Below are 21,214 nucleotides of genomic sequence, written 5' to 3' on the forward strand. Positions count from 1 at the left end.
ACGGGTTAGTCGACAATTTCTAGGCACCGACTCGGTGCGGGACGAGGTAGAGGCAGGTAAACGTGTACGTCTTGGGCCCCAAGAAACTAGTGATCCAGCGGAACAAGGTCCGGGCGGAGATCACCGTACGAAGCGGGGTACCGGCTGGTCCCTGGGACCAGGGATTAAGGACGTGGATTGTGACGGGTCTCGCTCCGCTCCGCTCTGCCCACCAAAGAGTTGAAGGCGGAAGAGAAAGTTCTCTCAGTAGGCGCCGAGGCTGGGGAGCCGGAACGCCTGGGGAAAGGGTGGCTGAGCGTTAGCGAGGCCAAGCGAGCGAAGTGTGACTCCGTCGGCCGTCGGGAGGCGCCAGCGAGGGGTGGCTCGGCGGCGGCGCCCCCAGGACAGCTCTTTTTGACCGAAGTACGCGGAAGCCTGGCGGGCCTGGGGGGGCCCGGGGGAAATGGGGCTAGTGCCCTCTGCGCTGCAGAGGCGCCGGAGGGGCGGGGACAGGCGGAAAGGGCGGGGCGGGGCGGGGGCGCGGGCGGCTGTAGGCGGGGGTAGAGGCCGGCGGGGAGGGGACGGGAGGAGCGAAGGGGCCTACAGGGCTCTGCCGAAACCCTGTGTGTGAAGTCGGCGGCTGGCAGGACAGGGATCCAGGGTGGACTGGTCCGCGAGGGAGCCCCGTCCCCGAACAGCCGGAAGAGGCCACCTGGAGGGTGGACAGAGGCAGGGAGGGCCAGCATGCCCCCCATGCTGCTCCCCGCCCTGCCGCTTCTCCTGGGCGCCACGCTGACCTTCCGGGCAGTCCGGCACGCGCTCTGTCGCCTGCCCCTGCCCGCGCACGTGCGGGCCGACCCCCTGCGGACCTGGCGCTGGCATAACCTGCTCGTCTCCTTCGCGCATTCCATTGTGTCAGGGACCTGGGCGCTGCTGTGGTGAGTGAAGGACTGGGGGAGTGAAGGCGGCTGGGGATTCCTCTTTCCATCACTCACCGGCGGGCTATGGCCCTGACAGTCTCACCTGATTATCGGCTTGTAATGCTGTCCAACCAGGAGCGGCGGCAGCCCCAGGCGGCGGGGGGTAGGGGGGAGGTTTCTCACCTGGGAAACGGGACACACCTGGGTTTCAGCCAAGCCCCTCCTCGCTCCCCCGTCAGCCAATAGCGGACTGGCTAGGGTAATAGGGGGATTTGTGGGACCTTTGGGATACAGAAATGATAGCTTGCCTTCTTCCCTCTTTCAGTATATGGCAGACCCCTGAGATGCTGGTGGAGATTGAGAAAGCATGGTCGCTTTCTGGCTACCTGCTTGTTTGCTTCTCCGCAGGTAGATCTTGCCGGGAGGTACTAAATGGGTAGGGAGACAGGGATAAACTTCTAATTCGGTACCCTTTACAACCTTTCCCCCATCGCTCCGCTAGGGTATTTCATCCACGACACGGTGGATATCGTGATTAGCCATCAGTCAAGAGCTTCTTGGGAATATCTCGTCCACCACGTCATGGTAAGTGAGAAGCTGGGGATGTGGTATAGGCCTGGTGCCTATACCTGAAGCTACCTGAACCTGGAAGGTAAAGACCATCTTTTCTAAACCCCATCCCCACCACGTCCCACATCTCATGCTACAGTGCTTAGGGCTAGAATGAGCCCTTGGTTCACTACTTAAGGCCAGCAATCATGGCCTTCCAGCGAGTGTGGGTAGAGATCAAGATTTACTACTGTTGAATCCACTGTAAGCTTTGTTTCAGAGTGAAGATATTAAAGGACTTCTTATCCCTCCTGATAACCTGGATATTCCCACTAAGTTCCAAGGAAACCGTGGTATCCGGGCCCTAACCCATTCTCTCCCTTGCCTTGTAGGCTATGGGTGCCTTCTTTTCAGGCATCTTTTGGAGCAGATTTGTTGGTGGGGGTGTCCTAACACTGCTGGTGGAAGTCAGCAACATCTTCCTCACGATACGCATGATGATGAAGATCAATAATGCCCAGCATCTCCTCCTCTATCGGGTCAACAAATACATCAACTTGGTCATGTACTTCCTCTTCCGCCTGGCCCCTCAGGCCTACCTCACCCATCTCTTCCTGGGTTACGCAGGCCAGAGGACCCTGGGAACCTTTCTGCTGGCCATCCTGCTCATGCTGGATGTCATGATCCTTGTCTACTTTTCCCGCCTCCTCCGCTCAGACTTCTGTCCCCAGCGCATCCCCAGCCACCAACACAAAGACAAGTTCTTGACTGAGTGAAAAAGCAGTTAGGGATTTGTGGCAAGGACAACAAACACCGCCAAGGACAGCCTCACAGGAATGGAGAAGAGGCTTAGCCCCTCGCCTGAGGTGTTCTCTTGGGGCCAGCCTCTCTACCAAGCCTGCTCCTACTATTTAAAACACTAATGAAAGAATGTCTCTGAAGTCCTTGTCCTTTCTTGGGCAAGGGGTGAGGGAAGCAGACAGACCGGCTGGACGAGGTAGATGGGTGTGGGCTAAGGTGCTACTGCAAAGCCAGCCAAGCCACACAGCCCTAAAATGGATGCTAATGGAACCTCTGGATATTGGTCTCATACCAAGCCTCTTCCAGATAAAGGAAGGTGTTCTTGTAAAGCTGCTTGCTTGGTCTCTTTACCTCCAGGATAGAGGTCAAGTCGTAGCTGTCCTAGGACAACCAACTCTAATCTGGGTCATAAACCTCTGCTGCAAGTATGGTGAAGTGATATGGCTGAGTGTTCCAACAGGGTAAGTAGACCAAGAATCTTGACCAATCAAGCCTGGTTACTTAAGTGTTTATGTACCACAGTATGGCCCCTCACCCAAAAATCAACATAAAGACAAGAAGCATATACATAGTGAAAACTTATATTTGGAATTAGCCAGCTGGACTCAGTTTAGATGATCCCAATCTGAAAAACAAAAGGGAACTGTTACTGGGAGTTGAAATGTGAAGATTAAGAGGGAATGTCACAGTATTTTTAAAAGACAGAGGTGCAGTCAGTCAGTTAAGACTAATCACCGAAGTCAGGCTTTGGTCACTAACAGACACATCATTTGCACCCAGGAAGGGAGAGTGTTAAGGAGTTTGTAGCAAAGGAAGCTTACTTTGTTGGCAACATCCAAAGCATCATAGTCAGGAGCCAGTCGAACATATGCCTTCTTCTCTCCATCAGGCCTAGGGTGGTGAAGAAAGCCTTAATCCTTGCTGCCCCTCGTTGCCCCCATACCCTCTTCCACCCAGACTTCTGGTGCATCAATGGTTCCTTTGTTCATGTCATTTTTTTTCCCTCACAAATAGTGACTTTTTTCCCCCATCATTTGCACAGGGGGAGTCAGGGAAGCCACTAAGCCACAAACCACAGGTATTCTGACATTAACTGTACCTTACTCTAGAGCCTGCTTTTGCCTAGAGACAGGGATCAGGAAAATGAGCACTAACCCTTAAGTCCTAGAGACAGGACAGCTGACGTTCTGGGAAGCCTACTTTGGACCCCAAAAGCAGCATCAAGGAAATTCATGCCATTTAGATGAGAGGCCCTAGCCTCCTCCCCATCCCACAGGGCCCCACTCACCTACCTGATCAGAGTATTGACCTTAGCCACGTCAATGTCATAGAGCTTCTTCACAGCCTGTTTAATTTGGTGCTTGTTGGCCTTGACATCCACAATGAATACCAGTGTGTTGTTGTCTTCTATTTTCTTCATGGCTGACTCAGTGGTGAGGGGGAATTTGATGATGGCATAGTGGTCAAGTCTGGGAGAAAGGTAAAATGGGGTTACCTGGCATGGGTCCAATAAAAGGATGGGCCCTTTTTTGGAGCCCAAGGCCCAAAGAGCTCAGGTGCATCAGATAATGATAACAATCATTTCTGTCAGACTTTGGTCGCTGAACAGTGTCATCACATGCACCCTGAAACCTGGGGACCTGGAGCCTTGGTTTAGTGACATTTCAAGGGCTTTCATCCTTTTAAGAGATGAAACTCAATCATCTTTGAGTTCCAACCCTCTTCATTCTTTACCTGACCTCAACATTCCTGAGGAGCAAATTTCTAAAAGAAAGTTGAGACTTAAGAGGTTAGAAAACCAAACCCAAGAGCAAAGTTAAGACTATGGAATCCTGAATTCCAGGCTAGGGTTCCAAAGAATGTTGGTGCTTCACTATGAGACTCAATTGACTGTTTTTCCCTGTTTTGATTACTGAAAACTGGGTGACAAGCCATCAATTCTTGAGAACAACTTTTTATTTACAGCCTAGGTTAAAGTTACAATAGCCCCTCAGGACACAGCTTTCCCTCTGAAATTCTAGAAGCAAAGCTCTGTTTGCCTGGATACACTGTCCTTTTTTGAAGATAGAGATCAGGTCTCAACCTTTCATCACCTATCATCTAGGTCCAAATGGGGGTAAAAGTTCTTTTCTCTGTGGACACAATCTACTCTCCTGCATTTTTCGTAGGAAGCAATGGTTAAATTACCTTTGGTGGTAACCACTACCATGGCTCTGCTCTGAACTGTGCTCTGTAAGGTCAGTCATCACCAGTAGTGTGACACCAGAACACGCACATACCCTAAACTTTTGCCCACTCCCCCTAACCATTCCTTCAGTGTAAACATTTGGGAAAGTAAATGAAAAGAAGCTGCTATATACTGCTGCAGGCCTTCACTGTCCAATACAGATCCTAAACCTGGAACTCAGTCCCACTTTATACTCACCAGAATGAAAACCACATATGAAACAATCTAACAATTGACTAACCTTGACAATGACTCTGAGTTGTTTTAAATATGGCATTAATCTCATACTGCCGTTAGACAAGCACACTAGGTACCAACATGACTTTGAGAAGCCATACTCTAGGTTTGGTACATTTCCCAATTACCAATGGAGGACACCCAAACATCTTTTCATGAACAAGGGGCAGTACTGACTTGTTTCTCCTGGGGGCGCTCTTCCGAGGATATTTGGGCTGCCTCCTGAGCCGCAGTGTTTTGGGCCGCCGGAAGGTGGGTGACGTCCGGATCTTCTTTTTCTTGTGGCTGTGGACACCTTTCAACACTGCTTTCTTGGCCTTCAAAGCCTTTGCTTTGGCTTCAGCTTTAGGAGGGGCAGGGGCTGAGAAAAGGAAAGAAAACGAGGGTGAGGGATTTAGAAATCACTTCCGGCCTCAAGACCGGGAGTGGGCGTCCCAGGCCACACGTGCATCAGTGGTTCCTTTGAAGACATCACAAGTTTCAGGAGATTAAAATTTTTCCATCATATGCACGATTCTAGGACGAACTTGGGATAAAATGAGGAATAAACTAGCAATGACGAACGCTTGGCACTTGCTAGAATGTGAACTAGTAGTTTTATATATACCATCGCACAGCTACCCATTTAACGTGGAGTCAAACAGTTGAGAGTACTGACTCCTTACAGGTCTAGGAAACATGGAGCTTCCCAGAGCTGACGACCCGGCTGTCTCTGGTAGGCGGTACAGGCCAGGCTTGCCTCCCCAACCCCCTTCACTAGAGCCCCAACCATGCGGCTGGGCGTACGCGCTCCTTAGCGTTGCCGAAACGCAAGAAGCTGCTCCGGAGCAGACACCGCAAGGGTTGGCCCAGCCATCGTCCTCCCAGTTCATTCACTCTGCGGGGACCCTCGGCCAGTCGGCTGTTGATCCCCAGCCCCAGCACACACCTTCCTTCTTCGCCTTCGGCGCCATCTTCATGAAAAGGGTTTCTGAGACTTCTTACCACGGGCTTATAGAGCCAACTCTCACCGAAGACTCGCGATACTTTCTACTTAAAGCTGATTGGACAATCTGCAGCGCTGTGCCCGTCGGGAATGGTAGTTAGAATTTTTTCTTTCCTCGCGAGAGAGACTAAGCTAGCACCACCCCTCCGCTTGTCAGACCCTAAAGCTTCATGGGGGTTGTAGTTTTTTGGAGACACGCGTTTATTTTCAGTGGTATAACCTGCGGCTGCGCCGATCTGAGCGCTTCGCATCTTGAGCAACTTTAGGGAAGAGGATTGTGTGCTTGTGTGCCTGAAGCGATTAAGTCGTTTCAGTCGTGCCCGACTCTTGGCGACCCCATGGACTGTAGCCCGTCAGGCTCCTCTGTTCACGGGATTCTCCAGGCAAGAATACTGGAGTGGGTTGCCATGCTCTCCACCAGATATTCCCAACCCAGGGATCGAACCCGAGTCCCTTACGTTTGCCTTCATTGGCAGGTGGGCCGCCGAGGATGAAGGATTGCAGGTCCACTGCAAACTGGAATACTGTAGTTAGATTGACTCAGTAGAGTGAAGCAAAATTCTAGAATGTTAGAGCAGGATTTGTCCAGTCCAACTCCGTCAGCAACATCTGTGGAAATTGAGGTCGAGAGAGGGGAGAGCACTTATTTATAACAGGGTGATTAGTTGGTCGAGTCAGGCAGAAGGGAGGAGCTAAGTGTCAGAGGAGGTGGTCACATTTCCCCTCTTTACCTGTGACAGCCTTCATGTGTCTTCCTGGGAATCTTTTTGAAGAGACGTTTCCAATATTCCAAACACTCAGCGCTCAGATTTCTCCAGGATACGCTCGTTCTTCTTGGGAATGATTTCATTCACAGTCCCCTCCCCTTAAATAGTTTTCCTTTCTTGGCTTATCTTTACATCCCCAAATTCAGTTCCTGACACTTTACAAGGTTTAGTAAACGCTCAGGTTTTAGTTTCTTTGAGGGACTGCTTACCCGCCCCATCACATCGCCTTTATGCCCTCCCCCTCCTCTCTAGGAATCAGAGATTCCCTTTGAAGGTGAGATTTACCGTGTGCTACTCTTTCTTCTGGGCTTTCCTGGTGGCTCAGAGGTTAAAGCGCCTGCCCGCAATGCGGGAGACCTGGGTTCGATCCCTGGTGTTGGGAAGATTCCCTGCAGAAGGAAATGGCAACCCACTCCAGTATTCTTGCTGGAGAATCCCATGGACATGGACTCGCAAAGAGTCGGACACGACTGAGCGACTTCACCCCCTCTTCTAGCCTGCAGACTGCAAAAAGGAAAAGCCCTGGGGGAGTGGGGGTAGATTCCATTGGCTTCGGAGCAAAAGAAGGCCCGTGCCAAAGGAGAGTCCGCATGTCCCAGAACGGTGACCCCCTCAAAGGAGGAAATTCTCGGTCCCCTAGCCCTCCTTTATCCTCCATCAAGGGAGGCAGCTTGATCTTCGGCCCCCCAGGCCTGCAATCTACACGGCAGCCAGATTCGGACACCTCTCTCCTCGGTGGGTATCTCGTTCCTACCCTGGCATCGCCACCTCCCAGGGCAGAAGGGCGAGCGGGAGCAGACCCTATGAGTCATGTCCTGGGCCTGCAGTTGATGAGGGAAGCGCCGCCTCTCCTAGGGCCCCTTCTCTCCCCCTTTCCCCTCCCGCTGGTTCCTGGCGCAGCCAGATGCTGCGCAGCGATCCCTTCACCAGTTCGGCGGGGTAAGGGTCCCCTTGGAGGCTCCTGCCCGCACAGGAGATGCTGGGGAGACTTGGGGGAGCTCTCGGCAGGTTGCAACCTGGGTGAGGGCGGGCCCGGAGCCCTGGCGTGTCAGTCTGGCAGGGGAGGCTGACCTGGGGCAGCACTCGGGGAAGAGAAGAGGGGGAGGCCGGGGCGGGCAGCAAGGCCGGGAGTTGCCGGGAGAGGGGCGGGGGGCGGCCCTTTTCCAGGAATTTCCGGGGATCAAGTTACAGCGCTGGCGGAGGGAGAGCAGAGTGGGACGCGAGGCCCTGCGGCGGACTGGGCCCCTCGCCCCCTCCTGCAGCACACACTGACCCCGTGTGGCGGGGCCGCTCAGCGCCCCCCGGCTGCTCTGTTATGGTAGGGCCGCCTCAACCCCGAGTTGTCGTCGGGTCTCCACGGCCTCGAGTTATCGTAGGAACTATCCGACCCCGAGTTATCGTAGGGTCTGCGCGGACTCGGGTCCCCCCAGACGGGACTCCTCGCCCTCACTTGGAGGCCGAGGGGTCTCCCAGGCCCCGAGTCGTCCTAGGGACGCCCCGGGCCCGGGTGATTGTGGGTTCGCCCCGGCCCCCGGTGATTGTCTCATCCCCGTGGCCCGCGGTGGTCGTAGCGTCCCGGAGGCCACGGGCTCCCGTAGGCTCCCCGTGGCCCCGAGTTATAGTCGGGACCCCTCGGTCGCGGGTGATTGTCGGGTCTCCACGGGCCCGGGTCGCCGGAGCGCATCAGGCCTCCGCGCCTTCTCAGGGCGCCCCACAAGGACGCAGGCAAGATGAACATTCTGGCGCCGGTGCGGAGGGACCGCGTCCTGACGGAGCTGCCCCAGGTAGGCGCCAGGGCCACGTCGGGCTTCGGGCGGCGGTGGGTGTGGGCCGGGAGGAGGCGGCACCGGACCGGGCTTGGGCCCAACCCTGCCGCCCAGCTAGGCCAGCTGCTTCTGGGTGGTCCGCTCCCCACCCCCACCCTCCCGCCCCGCCCGGGGCTGCTCGGTGGCGGGCTGAGGGCCAGGAATGGGTGAGTCCCATTCTCTTCCGCCCCACCCAGTGCCTGAGGAAGGAGGCCGCTTTGCACGTGCACAAAGACTTCCAGCCCCGCGTCACCTGCGCCTGCCAGGAGCACAGGACAGGCACCGTGGGGTGAGTTAGAGACACCCGGAAGGAAGAAACGGAGTCCCAGGAAACCTGCAGTCAAAGCAAGGGTGCAGAGCCAAGAGCTGCAGGCTCCATTTCTGTCCCTACCAACCACACTGTTGTTCCCCCTTAGCGTGCCCCTGTGGTCCCCTTCCTTCCAGCTGAGTTGTGGGAAGTCCTAAGAGATGGAGTGGAGTAGGAAGGTGGCAGTTTAATTCCTGACACAGGGAAGGGGTCCAACTTAAGGCTGTGGTCACCAGCTTAGCTTCCCACACTCCATCTATTTGACCTCTAGGACAGTGAGCTGTTCTGAGCGATAAGTCCCATTGTGGGTTAAAAAAAAAAAAAAAAAGATAATACTATTAACAGTTGTCACCATTAATTGAGCATGTACTGTGTGCCAGGCAGTGTGTTGGATATAATTACTGTCTTTTAGTAAATGGAAAATACCACTTTTAAGTTGTATACTGGGGGAGGAGGGAGAGATGTTGGAATGTATGTGTGTGTGTGTTGAGGGGGAGGGGTTGTTGGGTTGTTGTTTAGTCGCTCGGTGGTGTCCAACTCTTTGTGACCCTATGGTTTCTTTGTCCCTGGGATTTCCCAGGCAAGAATACTGGAGTGGGCTGCCATATCCTTCTCTAGAGGATCTTCTCGACCCAGGGATCAAACCTGGTCTCTTGCTTGGCAGGCAGATTCTTTGCCACTGAGCCACTTGACCAGTCCAGAATGTAGGACATTTATTTCATTTTAACCTTCACAACAACCCAATAAAATGTGTGTTAAATCCCAACTTAACAGATGTTGAAATTGAGGCTCAGAGAAGCTAAGAAACTTGTCCTGAGTCACACAGCTAGTGAGAGCTGGGACGCAAAATCAGTCTCTCTGACACTGAAGCAGAAACACTCCTCCCTAGCACATCTATCCAGGCCTGGTGTCTATGGTAACCTCAGCCCAGGTGCAGCTCCCTTTGTGGACCTGCCCCGGGAGCATTGGGACTCCTCTGAGTGAAGGAGCTAGAGCTAACTCTTCCCGCCCACTCTTGTGTCCAGCAGATTTAAGATCTCCAAGGTCATTGTGGTGGGCGACCTGTCAGTGGGGAAGACTTGTCTCATTAATAGGTAAGAGCTGGAGCTGAGGGGGGTGGGCCCAAGCCTAGCCAGGCGAACTGGGCTCAGGACCAGAGCATCTGGTGCCCCCTCAGGTTCTGCAAAGACACCTTTGATAAGAACTACAAGGCCACCATCGGAGTGGACTTTGAGATGGAACGATTTGAGGTGCTGGGCGTCCCGTTCAGTCTGCAGCTGTGAGTTCTTTCCCCACTCCCTCCCGCCCTTGCTTCTCCCAGCACCTGTTCCCCACCTCAACCCCCAGCACCACCCTGCCCCGCACATACCTGTGTTCCCACCACCTTCCTCCCCAGCTGGGACACTGCTGGACAGGAGAGGTTCAAGTGCATCGCATCAACCTACTACCGAGGAGCTCAAGGTAAGCACCAGGGTGAAGTGAGGTAGGTGGGTACACCTGGCCTCTAGCCTAGGGCTGGAGGGATTGTGGAAATGAGCCAGTAGCATCTTCCCCAACAATCTGCAGCCGTTTTCTGCCACTCTTCCAGCCATCATCATTGTCTTCAACCTGAATGATGTGGCCTCCTTGGAGCATACCAAGTGAGTGAGCATGCCGAACTATAAAGGGGGCTCTGAGAAGAGAAGGTTCAAAAAGAGGTGGGTCAGGAGTATGGAAGGGAAGGAGAAGAGTGCATCCAGGACCAGAGGGAGGGTCATTGGGCATAGAAGTGGGGGGAACCTATCTGCTTCCTCATCCCTTGCTGTCCACTGTCTATGGCAGGCAGTGGCTGGCTGATGCGCTCAAGGAGAACGACCCTTCCAGCGTGCTTCTCTTCCTCGTGGGTTCCAAGAAGGACCTGAGTGTGAGTGTGCCAGTGTGGGGGGGAGGACTTCCCATCTCATCGAGGGAAACCCTACACCTAGCGTCTGACTCTGACTTTCCTTCAGACTCCCGCTCAGTATATACTGATGGAGAAGGACGCACTCAAGGTGGCCCAAGAGATGAAGGCCGAGTATTGGGCAGTCTCATCCCTTACTGGTGAGTCAGAGTCACCTGGCCTTCTGCTCTGGCCTTCCTGCCTGCCTTGCCTCTCACTCCTGCACCTCCAGCTGTGCCCATTGGCCTGGAACCACCCCTGAGCTCCTATCTGCTCCCTGTGTCAGGTGAAAATGTCCGGGAGTTCTTCTTTCGTGTGGCGGCGCTGACCTTTGAGGTCAACGTGCTGGCTGAGCTGGAGAAATCGGGATCCCGGCGCATAGGGGATGTTGTCCGTGAGTGCCCGCCTGGACGAGGGTGGCAGAGAGCACAGGGACCCTCCATCCTTCCCTCACTTATTTCTCACCCTTCTTCAGGCATCAACAGTGATGACAGCAACCTCTACCTAACTGCCAGCAAGAAAAAGCCCACGTGTTGCCCGTGATGGGTAAGGGACTGTCCAGAGACTGCCCGCCCCAGGGCACTGTGCCACCTTGACTCCCCCAGAATTCAACCCCAGGACATTTGCACTGACTGTTTTTCCAGACCAAAGAGCTGCCTCTTGGTGGCAGTATTCCTGGAGAGGTACTTGGGACCGTGCTAGTCACTTCCTGCCCCCAGGCACTGTGTCAAAACCTGGATGCCCCTCTCTCTCCAAGGTGCCCAGTGTGGGGAGGTAAGAGGGCCCTGCTGCTCTTACTCAGCCACTGGGCCCTCTAGGTTTCAGGATGCTTAATGGTCCTAGTCTCACACTATGCCTTATGCATTAAAATTTCTGTCATTAGCAGGTTAGGGTCTGGAGTCCTTTGTGGGGGATCAGGGATGTGGAATGGGTGATCTTAGGACTGGAGCCTTCTGCTGTGATTCTGGCCATTCTTGGCCTCTGGGCAGGGCTCAGGCAGGCTGGGAATTCGGACCACATGTAGAGGGATGCACTTGGCTCTCTCTGGATGACATCTGAGCGACCTTTGAGATCTTTAAGAGCCCTTTTCCTTTGGTCCCTTCCCCCCAAATGTCTCCTGCTACTTGGTGCTTATACATAAGTCCACCATTATATAATATTTTTTTTCACCTTCTTCCTGCCTTTTAAAAATCTCTAAGAAGTATTTTTTAGAGTATGGAACACAGTGAGAAGTGAGTTTTGGGTGCTTGTTGGGTTGACCAGAAGGCCCAGGAAGGTAGAGGCAGGACTCTTATTTAGAAGATGTGCTGATAACATCTAATTATATTAGTGATATAAACATAAAATTATGAGTAGCACATTTTTATATTTTAAAACTGTTAAAAACTAAATTGAATTAAAAATGAGACATTTTTCCCACTTCAAAAAAAAAAAAAAAAAGATGTGCTCTAAGCAGGAGGATGGGAGGATTCTGCATTTGAATCCTTGCTGTACATCTTGGGACACTCAGACAAGTCACTTCTCTTCTGTGCCTTAGTTTCTTCATCTCTATTGTCATTATTTTCTTTTGGGGGGAATTGTGCTGCACAGTTTATGGGATCTCAATTCCCTGACCAGAGACTGAACCCAGGCCACAGCAGTGAAAGACTGGAATCCTAACTAGGCAATCCAGGAACTCCCAGTTGCCTCCTCTGTAAAGGAGGAGCACGTTCATCATTCATTTCATGGATGAAATATGATAAAGCACTAATACATGCATGTGTGCATGCTAAGTTGCTTCAGTCATGTCTGACGCTTAGCGACCCCATGGACTGTAGCCTGCCAGCTTCCTCTCTCCATAGGATTCTCCAAGCAAGAAGACTGGAGTGGATTGCCATGCTGTCCTCCAGGGGATCTTCCCAACCCAGGGCCGGGTTCTTTACCAGTTGCGCCACCTGGGATACCCCAATACATACATAGAAAGAGCTTAAAAACCTTAACTATTATAATAACAGTTTGGGTGAAGAGTGACCAAGAACCTGGCTCCCCGTTGACATCTGACCCAGAGCCAGAGATTGGCTGGAAGTGTCTCAGATATTCGGGCCACAAAAGGAGGGACACCTGTGGCCTGGTGTCATCATCCTAAGAGGCCAAGACAGGAACATCAATCCTAGTTCCCAGTAAGCAACCCCTCTGTCCTTTGCTACTGTTCTTACCTGCTACGCCCTTCTGGAAGAGTTGGTTCTTCTGCACACTCGCCCTTCCCCACTCCTCCGACTCCATGTTGACATCTATATTGGGCAGTATTGTCACTGGGACAGGGAGCCCCATAGAAATAGGAGGGGGCGCTTGGGGTGGGGGCCGTCGCGGGGCTGAGAGCCGGTATCACGTCTTCTTTCGCTGGGCTCCCATGGAGGGGCCTGCTGGGGGAGAGAAAGAGCGAGCCCGGCCTCCCGCCAGGGAAGGAGAGACCCCGAAATCCTGGATGGAGGGCTGGAGATTGGTGGGAGTAGCTCCCTAGGCCGACGCGCACTGACCCGAGTGTAGATTGGGGGCGGGGCTAAGGGCTGCGGCTGGGTTCGGAAGGATTGGGAGGGGCCGGGAGGTTGAGAGAATGGCTGGGGCGGGGCTAAGAACGGGGTTGGGGCGGGGCTAGGTTCTGGGGGTAGGACTAAGCCGGGAGCAGATCTGGAGAGGAGCTAGGGATGGGACTGAGGGCTGGGCCTGAGCGGCCGAGCTAAAGTTTAGGCCTGAGATACGGGGGAGGTGCTGAGGGAGGGGCCCGGAAGGAGCTAGGAGGCCCCGGATGAAGAGCGCCGCTGAAGCGAAGACTTGGGCTAAGACAACGCAGCCTAGAGCAGAGGGAGAGGGGAGACTGGGCAAGCATGAGGCGGAGTTAAGGGCTAGACCGGGGCGAAGCTGAGATTGGTGTTTACGGTGGGCTCGGCCAAGCTGAGGTTCAGGGTTGGACTTCTGCGTGGAAGAGTCTTGTAGAGACGAAGAACTAGACTGAGAGATATGTGGGTCAGGACGACACTGAGGATTGAAAGGTGGACTAAGGAAAAAACTGAGGACGATACCAGCTCGTGGGACGAGAGCAGCACTGGTAAAGAGGGGGCGTGGCAGATTAGGGGAGGGCTTCCCGCGGGGGGGCGTGGCACGGGGGACCGGCCTGAGAACCCAAGGAGGGGGTGGAACCTGAGAGCCCGACGAAAGAGGCGGGGCCAAAGGCTGACTGGGGCGGAGTTAGGGCCTGGGGGCGGGTTCACTCGAGCCTTGGACCAATGATTGAGCAATAGGGACCGGAGGGCTGGAGAACCGCTTGCCGGTTGGACTGGGGTGGTCGGTTGGAGCCAGAGCTACGACCTCTGGTTTTAGGGGTGGAAGGCATTGCTGTTCCTCAGCCGCTAAGCTGGAAGTGAGGGGTTTGGCTGGAGCTCAAGGTCCAGTCGCCGGGGTTGGGTCCGGCGGTTCCTTTGACTTTAGGGCAGGAAGAAGTCTGGAAGTTCCACTCGTGACATCACAATCGCCTCCAGAGGTGGGCGGGGCCAGGGCGGCATTTCCAAGGAGATCGGAGCTGCCCTGCCTAGCTCCCTCCTCTTCCCTCCTTCCCTTCCTTGGTTTTTCCCTCCCTCCCTTTCTTCCTCCTTCCCCCCTCCCTATCTCCCTCCCCCGTTCAGCGGCTCGGGCGCCCGACCTGGAACCCTAACCCCTGTGCCGCAAGGGCAGGGGGAGTTCCTCAGCTCGCAAGACTGGGAGGACTGTACAAATGAGCATCACCTGTGAGTTTTGAGTTAGGTCTCTGTACCTCTATTAAAGTCCTACTAAGAAAGAGACCTCAAGCTTCCCTCTGCCTTTTAAGCTCTCTCTCATTCAATGTCACTCATTCATTATGGGGTCTCCCCTAGGGCCATCTTCAATTACTTCTGCTGCAGGAGCTCCAGATTGCTGCTTCAGCTGGAAACTAGAGCAGATTGTTTTCCTCAGAGCTGAGAAGAGTTATTAAATCCCTCCCCTTGGCATTAGAGTTATGGCATAGAGTTAAGTCAAGGCTTCTTGGGGATATGGGGGGAGGGGCTGTTAGTTCGTGGACACTGCATATGAGCCTCTTCCATGGTGACTCTGGAGATAGCAAGCAGAGTTTGAATCCTGGCCCTGGCTCAGGTCACTCTGGCCTGACCTTTAGGTTCCAGGCTGGATAAAGGAGGCTGTGGAGTCAGGATTGAGTAAAACCAGAGGGTGAGGAATTGGCTGTGTTAGAGGTGAAAAGAAGTTGTAGTGGGAAGTGATAGCTGGCAGGACAGGTTTTGGATAGGAACCACAAGTAGACAGGCTGAAAGAGCATGGACTATGGAGCCAAGAAAATTGGATTTGAATCCTACTTCTGTCATCTATTAACTTGTTTCTTTGGACAAGTTACTTATTGTAATTCTCTGTGTCCCCATCCATAAAATGTGCTTTGGTGAGGATTTAGAATCAATGGCATATTTTAAAGGCCCAGCACAGTGCCTGACCCTGGGAAAATGCTCATCCAAGGTCAATTTTCTTTCCCCAGAAAAGTCCCCAGATTTGAACCCTGGAGAGAATCTCCAATGCCACAGCTTCTTTGTGGCACCAATAGGGCTTTATTCTCTTCTAGTCATGTGTTCATTCAATCAACCAACTGGGGGACCAGTTATATCATGATGAAGAGTTTGCAGCTCATCCTGAAGGTAGTGGAATGCTATTAAAGAGGAGGAATGTGGTGAACCAGTTTGGCTGCATTGTGAGGAGTGGATATAGGGAGTGAGACAGAAGTTAGGGAGGCCAGGTGGGAGGCTACTCCAGCTGTCTGTGTCAGAGATAATTGATAGGTCTGAATCAGAGTCAGATGTGGGAGCAAGTAGGCATGGCAAGACTTGGTCATTGAGTTGGTGAGAAGTGAGGCAAAGGATGATCCCTAGATTTCTAGCTGAGGTGTCTGTTGCTTTCTGAAATGGCAGTTACAAGAGACAGTTTTTCATGAAGGGTAGGGAGAAGATGGTGGGTTCATATGATGTTTGCTGGTCTGATGTTTTGAGAATGTCCGAGAGGACATAGGCTATGTGCTCAGGAAACCAGTCTGCATTGGAGATTGAAATTTATGTCATTTTATTAGTGGATGTTGAAACCATGGAAATGGATAACATTATCCAAGACAAGCCTGTAGAGTCTTTTGAGAAGGAGGCCAGCAAAAGAACCCTGGTCATCACCAATTTAAGGAGTACAGGCCAGCAAAGAAGTTAGGAAAGAAATAAAAGCTAGGAAAGAAGAAAGAGATGAGAGAGGTGTGTCTTGAGAGCCAAAGGAAGAGTCTGCAGAAGAAAGAGGCTGATTGATCAACAGGATCAGTGAGATGAGACAAAAAGAAGGTCACTGGGTTTGGCTATTAGATCACTGGTGGCCTTTGCCTGGGCTAATCTGATAGAGGGCAAAGATGGCTGCCACCTGTAGGTGGCTGGAGAAGACAAAGGTCAAGACTTAGCTCACTGAAGGTGGGGACTGGGCCTCCTTTGCTGGGGCCTAGTGAAGCTGTCCAATATGTCTGTTAAATGATGGCGTGAATAAACTTGGATTGAAAAGGAAGAAGGGTGGCTATGCAGCGACATAAGGAGAAATAGGGTTCACAGAATGTTTTGTGTAAAGATGTTCATAGCCTGTAAGAAGAAAAACAAACAAGAAAGAGGCAGAAGGTGAGAATTCTGTCTGGGACCTGGAGTTCAGGCGCTTGGGCAAGGAGGGAGGGACACTTCCCCAGGCTAGAAGTCGATGGGGGTGGGAGCAGCCACAGATGAAGCCCACGAAATGATGCATTGAGAGGAACAGTTGCAGGGTGCAAATTTCCAAGGGAAGCGTTCAGAGTTTCATTCATTTGAGTATTTCCTGTGCCGTGGAAAACAGATGGAACTTACCGGAGACCTATAGAAGGATGACCAAGTACCACTGAAGGCCCCGCTGAAGCCCCAAAGCAATCATCTCCTTTCCTTAAGCAGGACTCAGTCCGGTACCCTCATAGGACAAAGCTAATTGTAGGAAGGAAAAGGAAGTGCAGACTCTACTCTGCGGTTGCTGATGGAGCTGCTGTCATGTTGGAGTTTCGTTTGGGGACACCCTGGGACAATCCCTTCCCTGAAACCGTCCTTTCTTACCTAGACTCTTGGCTCATGCCTATTCTTCCCTCCAGATTCTACTCCTGTTATGCTTCTTCCAAGAAGCCCCGTGCCCCCATTTCAGTGGGTGTCCTTGCTCCCACGGGCCTACCTCCCCACCCTGTCGCTCCCTATCAGGGTCTGCCTCACACCACTGTCCTGTACTGTTGCACAGACTGTGTCTCCTCTCCTCATCCCCTCCCCCAGCCCCTGTTGTCCCCCAGCCCCTGTTGAGAGCAGGGACTATTGTCTTTTAATCTCTGCATCTCCTGGGGCTGTCCCTAGAGGTTCTCAGGAGCTGTTTTCTGAGTGAATGGCGTGGGGAGGGGCTGCTGCTACCTCTGTGTACTCTCTCAGATATAAACAGGTTGCCCAGCTGGGGGAGAGGACATCTGCTGGCTAGTGTGGCATCCAGCACAGATGCTTCTACTTTATCCTCTGAAGGTGGGTCCTCCTTTAAGGGGGGCGGGGTGTGTGGAAATCTTTGGCCCCAGGGGTCCCCACCACCCCTCACCTGGTGGTAGGCTGGAGGGAGGGAGGTGTTTGGTCCTGAAAGGGTCACCTGGCTGCCCTACCCCAACCCCTACTCGTGCCCCGCTGAGAGGGCCACCCCTTCCTTGAGATCACAGTCACCCCTTTCCTTTGTACAGCCCTTTATGGTGCACAAATATCTTTGACATACGTAAACTGAGTCCTCTCAACAACCCTGCAAAAGAGGTATTACCATCATTCCCACATTGTGAGTAAGGAAATGAAGGCTCAGAGAAGTAAAGTAACTTGCCCCTAGGTCACCCAGCTCAACTTGGACTCAGGCCTGACTACAAGTTCGGGGCAGTTGCCACTCTGCTGCCCTTTGCTGCAGTTGAGCAGTGCTGGAGAAACCCTGAGGCAGTGGTGATGGTGTTCCAAGGTCCTGCCTCCCGTGCAGGACTCATTCCCCTGCCGTTGGAGAAGGGGCGTGGGAGGAAAGGAAGCACAAAGGGAAGCCACTTAGTGGATCGGGGTGTATGGGGGACCCAGGCCCCCCACAGCTTGGTGGGGGGAAGGGAAGGGACAAGGAAGGTGGGGAAGGCTCAGACCAAGCTTCTGTCTCACCTCTCAAGTCCTTTAAGGTCACCTGGAATAACTTTAAGGCCAGCCTGAGTTAACTGCTGACTGGAGGCCAGTATGAAGTCTTGCCCCAGTTCCACCCCTTGTAGGGGCTGGATAAAGGCACAGTCCTCCTGGCCTGTTCTGAGAGAGTCAGCCAGCCACAGCACCTGAGAACAGCCACAGGCAGCCCTGGAACTTACGAGTACCCGGAACTGGGGTTCAGGGGAACCCTGCAGGAAGGTGCCCTGTCCTCTCAGCACAGGGAGTTGTTTCATGGGCTTATGTTGTAGATGGTGGCCCAAGGGAAACGCCACTGGGCCTTAGGCAGGGTCAGAGGTGAGGTGGTGGGAGTGGAGGCTGGGCGAGACCAGTATGCGTACAGGCTTGATGCATCCTAGCAAAAGAGGTAGGCATCTTTCCTCGGGGGCCTCCCCTAATTCCAGTCATCTCTTGGCAGCTTCTCCCCTGTGCTACCTACAAGGGTGGGTTGTTCAAGTTTGTGGCTTTAAGGACTGGGGAGAGAATGGATGGGGAACGGGAACTTGATAAAGAGGGAGCAGGGAGAGTCAAGATTGAGTTTGGGAAAGGGGAGACAAGTGACGGTGAGACAGGCATCAGAGGGAGAGGGAGAAGAGGCTTAGAGAAGAGAGGAGGAAGGAGAAGAGACAGAAGCCCAGGGACATGATGCGCCCAGGGGTGGCACTCAGGCAGGCTCCTCCCTGGCTTCAGCATCCTGCTTTATCGGGCCCTGGGGCTGGAGCCGCTTCAAAGGCTGGGAGGGGTGGGACACCGGTCTCCGCTGGCTCCCCTCGGCCCTCCCCTCTCTGAGTTACTCTGCACATGGGGTCAGCTGACAACTCTGAGCACTGGGTGAGGGGCAGGTGGGAGTCAGTGGAGGGCCCTGGGAAGGTGGGGCTCCCATAGAAGGCAGGGGAGGGGAAGAGGCAGGTGTTACCAGACAGCATGGGGCTGGTGGGGACCTTGGTGAGACACTGTCCTGGAAGTCTGCGAGGGGCAGGCAAACTCATATGCAATGGGCTGGGGAGAGGAGAGGCTGAGACCTAGGTACAGTTGGGCTGAGTTACTACTACCAAGCAGTAAAGACAGCTGTGTGTGCGTGTGGGTGGATGTCCCTAGCAGTCCAGTAGGGTTAGGACTCAGCGCTTTCAATGCTGGAGCCCTCGGGTTCAATCCCTCGTCGGGGGAACTAAGATCCTACAAGCTGCACAGTGAGGCCCCAAACAGAACAAAACAACTATGGGGGAGGGAGGGTGGTGGCAGCGGGTGAACCTGATGAAAGCTTTAGATTGAGCTGTGAGATGGGAGATCCAGGTGTGCTGCTGTGGCCACCATGTGACCCAGGCTCTTAACCCCCTCAGGTGAATTCAAGAACGCTGACAGGTGCTGCTGGAAACACAAGTGTGCCGGGCACATCGTCCACCCCTTCTCCTCTGACTGTGTCCACCACGACGTGCACCTGCACTCTCTCAGCCACTGTGACTGTGACTCGAGGTAAGGCCCCCCTCCTCGGGAGACCCACAGCCCAGGAGAGACTCCTGGGCAGACCCAGGTCTAAAACATCCATTGTGGCTCCCCGCATCAGCTCTGCCCTCCCGGCCCCAGCTTTGTAAGCCTGGCTCTGCTCCAGGGGCCGTGGGGCGGTCTTCCGGCAGCCTGGGCTGAGCACAGTGGAAGCCCGCTGTCCCTTAGGCTTCTTGCTCTGGGCCCCTGGGGAATCATGGAGGCATGGGAGCTGGGCTGAGTCCCCTGTGTGGCAGGCTGAAGGACTGCTCAGAGAAGACAAATAGCAGCTCTGGAGATGTGGGCCCAACCTGCTCCCGAGAAGTGGACTCAACCTGTTTCGACATCATCCAGTCCCCATGCTTTGAGCTCATCCCAGAGGAAGAGTGTGTGGAGCGGTTCTGGTACGGCTGGTGAGTTCTGGCAGATGGAAAGGGGTCACTGGCCCCCACATCCTGTCAGTCATCTTTCCCTGCCCTCCTCCCTCGCAGGTGCAAGAGCTACAGGCCTGTCTCCGTGGCAGTGATCCACCATCCCATCCACCATGAGTGTGGCACAGATGACCTAAACCAAGAGGAAGAGGAGGAGGAAGAGGAGGAGAGCAAGCCTCCCATCCCGACCCAGGTGGTTCCCACCCCCACCCCCACCGACACAGGCATGAGCATGATCACTGGTGCCCCTGACTCAGCAGCTCCCATCACCATCTGGCGTTCCGAAAGCCCCACTGGGAAGTCCCAGGGCAACAGGGTGATCAAGAAGATAAAGAAAAAAAAAGAGAAAGACAAGGAGGAGGAGACAGACGAAAAGGAAAAGGCAAAGGTAAAGAAAAAAGTCAAGAAGGGCAAGTTGACGAAGAAGAAAAGCCCAGTTAAATCAGAATCACCTCCGGACTTAAGCCGATCGTTAAGCCCAAGAGAGCTGGCCAGGATGTCAGAGTCCAGCCCAGACAGCCGGCAAGATCTGGAGAGTGAGGACAGTTACAATGACCCTGGGCGGGAGGAACCCTCCAGCGAGGATATTGTGGAGTCTTCATCACCCAGGAAGAGAGAGAAGAACGGGGTCCAGGTCAAGAAGCCCGGCTTGAAGACCTCACCAGTCAAGAAGGTCAACAAGAGGAGATCTCCCCCAGCATCAAACCCCAATCTCAGTTGAGGCGACCAGGGTGAAGAATAAATACGATCAAGCCTGTAGCTGACCCCCTGCTTCTCTCTCCCTCCAACCTGGCTACTTGTGGGGGCAGGAGGTGGGCTCTGGGCATGGCTGGAGCCAATGTGCTAAGGGGCTGCGGGGTTTCTGAAGGGCGGTCCGTCTTTCAAGAGAAGTCCAGAGAAGGTAGGTGGGTGGGCAGGGAAGGGGCAGACTCTGTTTCTCTGTAACATCCTAGGTCCAGGCACAACTAGGTGGGAAGGCGACTTCCTGTCGACCAGGAGACAGGTCTGTGAAATCCACCTGGTGATGGGCAGTACTGTGTGCAGTGATACCCCTAATAAATTGAACCTTTTAACCCACTCTGTGCCACCGTGCCTGGCCTTTCCCTACCCTTAAGTGGCCCTGGGAAGGTGCTGGTGGCATCGAAGGGAACACGATCTTCCCAACTGGTTGGCCCTGCTCCGGCTCAGCCCTTCTAAACTGTCCCCACCCCCCCTTCTTTAAAAAAGATTTATATTTATTTTTTTGGCTGCACTGGCTCTTTGGTGCTGTGCTTGGGCTTCTCTGGTTGTGGAGCATGGGCTCAGTGGGATCTTCCCGGACCGGGGATCGAACCCGTGTCCCCTGCATTGGCAGGCATCAGGCAAGTCCCTCTTCTAGAAACCTTTTGTGCTGAAGGGAAAGGAACTGAATTCCTGTCAGAAGGCAAGCCCCTCCCCCCAACTCCTGCCAAGAAACAGCCAAAGGGATCTTGAATGAAGATGTCAGGTGGGAAGCCCACCAAGTATGGGCAGCAGTGGCCTTTTCTGCT

At 53.8% G+C, this 21,214-nt stretch overlaps 4 protein-coding genes and 4 non-coding genes across 14 annotated transcripts; 3 read left to right on the plus strand and 5 right to left on the minus strand.

The window, feature by feature from the left end:
- The first annotated feature begins 12 nt into the window (after positions 1–12).
- Positions 13–2,379, plus strand: TLCD1 (TLC domain containing 1). The gene is made up of 4 exons (XM_043479692.1): positions 13–917; positions 1,225–1,307; positions 1,402–1,484; positions 1,841–2,379. The coding sequence occupies exons 1-4, from the start codon at positions 724–726 to the stop codon at positions 2,222–2,224; spliced, it is 744 nt and encodes a 247-aa protein (XP_043335627.1). The 5' UTR covers positions 13–723; the 3' UTR covers positions 2,225–2,379.
- Positions 2,380–2,814: 435 nt separating this feature from the next.
- RPL23A (ribosomal protein L23a) lies at positions 2,815–5,781 on the minus strand. The gene is made up of 5 exons (XM_043479715.1): positions 5,642–5,781; positions 4,891–5,074; positions 3,542–3,718; positions 3,071–3,140; positions 2,815–2,874 (listed from the first exon to the last, which is right to left on the minus strand). The coding sequence occupies exons 1-5, from the start codon at positions 5,670–5,672 to the stop codon at positions 2,860–2,862; spliced, it is 477 nt and encodes a 158-aa protein (XP_043335650.1). The 5' UTR covers positions 5,673–5,781; the 3' UTR covers positions 2,815–2,859.
- LOC122425477 lies at positions 2,956–3,026 on the minus strand. Its single transcript, XR_006264863.1, has one exon. It is a non-coding gene; the product is annotated as a small nucleolar RNA Z17 (small nucleolar RNA).
- On the minus strand, positions 3,214–3,289 carry LOC122425433. Its single transcript, XR_006264849.1, has one exon. It is a non-coding gene; the product is annotated as a small nucleolar RNA SNORD42 (small nucleolar RNA).
- On the minus strand, positions 3,805–3,874 carry LOC122425474. Its single transcript, XR_006264862.1, has one exon. It is a non-coding gene; the product is annotated as a small nucleolar RNA Z17 (small nucleolar RNA).
- Positions 5,159–5,225, minus strand: LOC122425421. Its single transcript, XR_006264843.1, has one exon. It is a non-coding gene; the product is annotated as a small nucleolar RNA SNORD42 (small nucleolar RNA).
- A 1,119-nt stretch (positions 5,782–6,900) lies between the features above and the next one.
- On the plus strand, positions 6,901–11,380 carry RAB34 (RAB34, member RAS oncogene family). Of its 3 annotated transcripts, XM_043479681.1 has the most exons (11): positions 7,272–7,404; positions 8,037–8,249; positions 8,468–8,559; positions 9,606–9,671; positions 9,755–9,856; positions 9,974–10,038; positions 10,166–10,217; positions 10,399–10,480; positions 10,566–10,656; positions 10,782–10,889; positions 10,971–11,380. In XM_043479681.1, the coding sequence occupies exons 2-11, from the start codon at positions 8,196–8,198 to the stop codon at positions 11,036–11,038; spliced, it is 780 nt and encodes a 259-aa protein (XP_043335616.1). In that variant the 5' UTR covers positions 7,272–7,404; positions 8,037–8,195; the 3' UTR covers positions 11,039–11,380. The 3 variants fall into 3 exon arrangements, 2 of the variants coding, with proteins under 2 accessions (XP_043335616.1, XP_043335609.1); XM_043479674.1 differs by lacking the exon at positions 7,272–7,404 and having other exon boundaries at positions 7,579–8,249; positions 9,603–9,671; XR_006271592.1 differs by lacking the exons at positions 9,974–10,038; positions 10,166–10,217; positions 10,399–10,480; ... (1 more) ...; positions 10,782–10,889; positions 10,971–11,380 and having other exon boundaries at positions 6,901–7,404; positions 9,603–9,671; positions 9,755–9,822.
- A 1,759-nt stretch (positions 11,381–13,139) lies between these two features.
- On the plus strand, positions 13,140–20,762 carry PROCA1 (protein interacting with cyclin A1). 5 transcript variants are annotated; one of them, XM_043479633.1, is made up of 6 exons: positions 13,140–13,580; positions 14,155–14,256; positions 16,999–17,085; positions 19,113–19,245; positions 19,512–19,667; positions 19,746–20,762. In XM_043479633.1, exons 2-6 carry the CDS (start codon positions 14,244–14,246, stop codon positions 20,404–20,406), a joined length of 1,050 nt encoding a protein of 349 aa, XP_043335568.1. In that variant the 5' UTR covers positions 13,140–13,580; positions 14,155–14,243; the 3' UTR covers positions 20,407–20,762. The 5 variants fall into 5 exon arrangements, with proteins under 5 accessions (XP_043335568.1, XP_043335560.1, XP_043335593.1 ...); XM_043479625.1 differs by lacking the exon at positions 14,155–14,256; XM_043479658.1 differs by lacking the exon at positions 16,999–17,085 and having other exon boundaries at positions 13,141–13,580.
- The last annotated feature ends 452 nt before the right edge of the window (positions 20,763–21,214 follow it).

Source organism: Cervus canadensis, chromosome 1 (assembly GCF_019320065.1).
Source record: "Cervus canadensis isolate Bull #8, Minnesota chromosome 1, ASM1932006v1, whole genome shotgun sequence".
Taxonomy (NCBI): Eukaryota; Metazoa; Chordata; class Mammalia; order Artiodactyla; family Cervidae; genus Cervus; species Cervus canadensis.

What these genes read in the sequence shown, in the direction of transcription:
- PROCA1 (XM_043479625.1), top strand. Translation starts at nt 13,493, where the DNA reads ATGTGGGTCAGGACGACACTGAGGATTGAAAGGTGGACTAAGGAAAAA. An exon ending in GTGGGACGAGAGCAGCACTG is followed by an intron (nt 13,581 to 16,998) that starts GTAAAGAGGGGG and finishes GTACTCTCTCAG; the next exon opens with ATATAAACAGGTTGCCCAGC. An exon ending in TTCTACTTTATCCTCTGAAG is followed by an intron (nt 17,086 to 19,112) that starts GTGGGTCCTCCT and finishes TAACCCCCTCAG; the next exon opens with GTGAATTCAAGAACGCTGAC.
- TLCD1 (XM_043479692.1), top strand. Translation starts at nt 724, where the DNA reads ATGCCCCCCATGCTGCTCCCCGCCCTGCCGCTTCTCCTGGGCGCCACG. An exon ending in GCTTGTTTGCTTCTCCGCAG is followed by an intron (nt 1,308 to 1,401) that starts GTAGATCTTGCC and finishes TCGCTCCGCTAG; the next exon opens with GGTATTTCATCCACGACACG. An exon ending in ATCTCGTCCACCACGTCATG is followed by an intron (nt 1,485 to 1,840) that starts GTAAGTGAGAAG and finishes CTTGCCTTGTAG; the next exon opens with GCTATGGGTGCCTTCTTTTC.
- RAB34 (XM_043479674.1), top strand. Translation starts at nt 8,196, where the DNA reads ATGAACATTCTGGCGCCGGTGCGGAGGGACCGCGTCCTGACGGAGCTG. An exon ending in CTACTACCGAGGAGCTCAAG is followed by an intron (nt 10,039 to 10,165) that starts GTAAGCACCAGG and finishes CCACTCTTCCAG; the next exon opens with CCATCATCATTGTCTTCAAC. An exon ending in GCCTCCTTGGAGCATACCAA is followed by an intron (nt 10,218 to 10,398) that starts GTGAGTGAGCAT and finishes TGTCTATGGCAG; the next exon opens with GCAGTGGCTGGCTGATGCGC.
- RPL23A (XM_043479715.1), bottom strand. Translation starts at nt 5,672, where the DNA reads ATGAAGATGGCGCCGAAGGCGAAGAAGGAAG. An exon ending in GCCGAAGGCGAAGAAGGAAG is followed by an intron (nt 5,075 to 5,641) that starts GTGTGTGCTGGG and finishes TCCTTTTCTCAG; the next exon opens with CCCCTGCCCCTCCTAAAGCT. An exon ending in AAGGTCAATACTCTGATCAG is followed by an intron (nt 3,141 to 3,541) that starts GTAGGTGAGTGG and finishes TCACCACCCTAG; the next exon opens with GCCTGATGGAGAGAAGAAGG.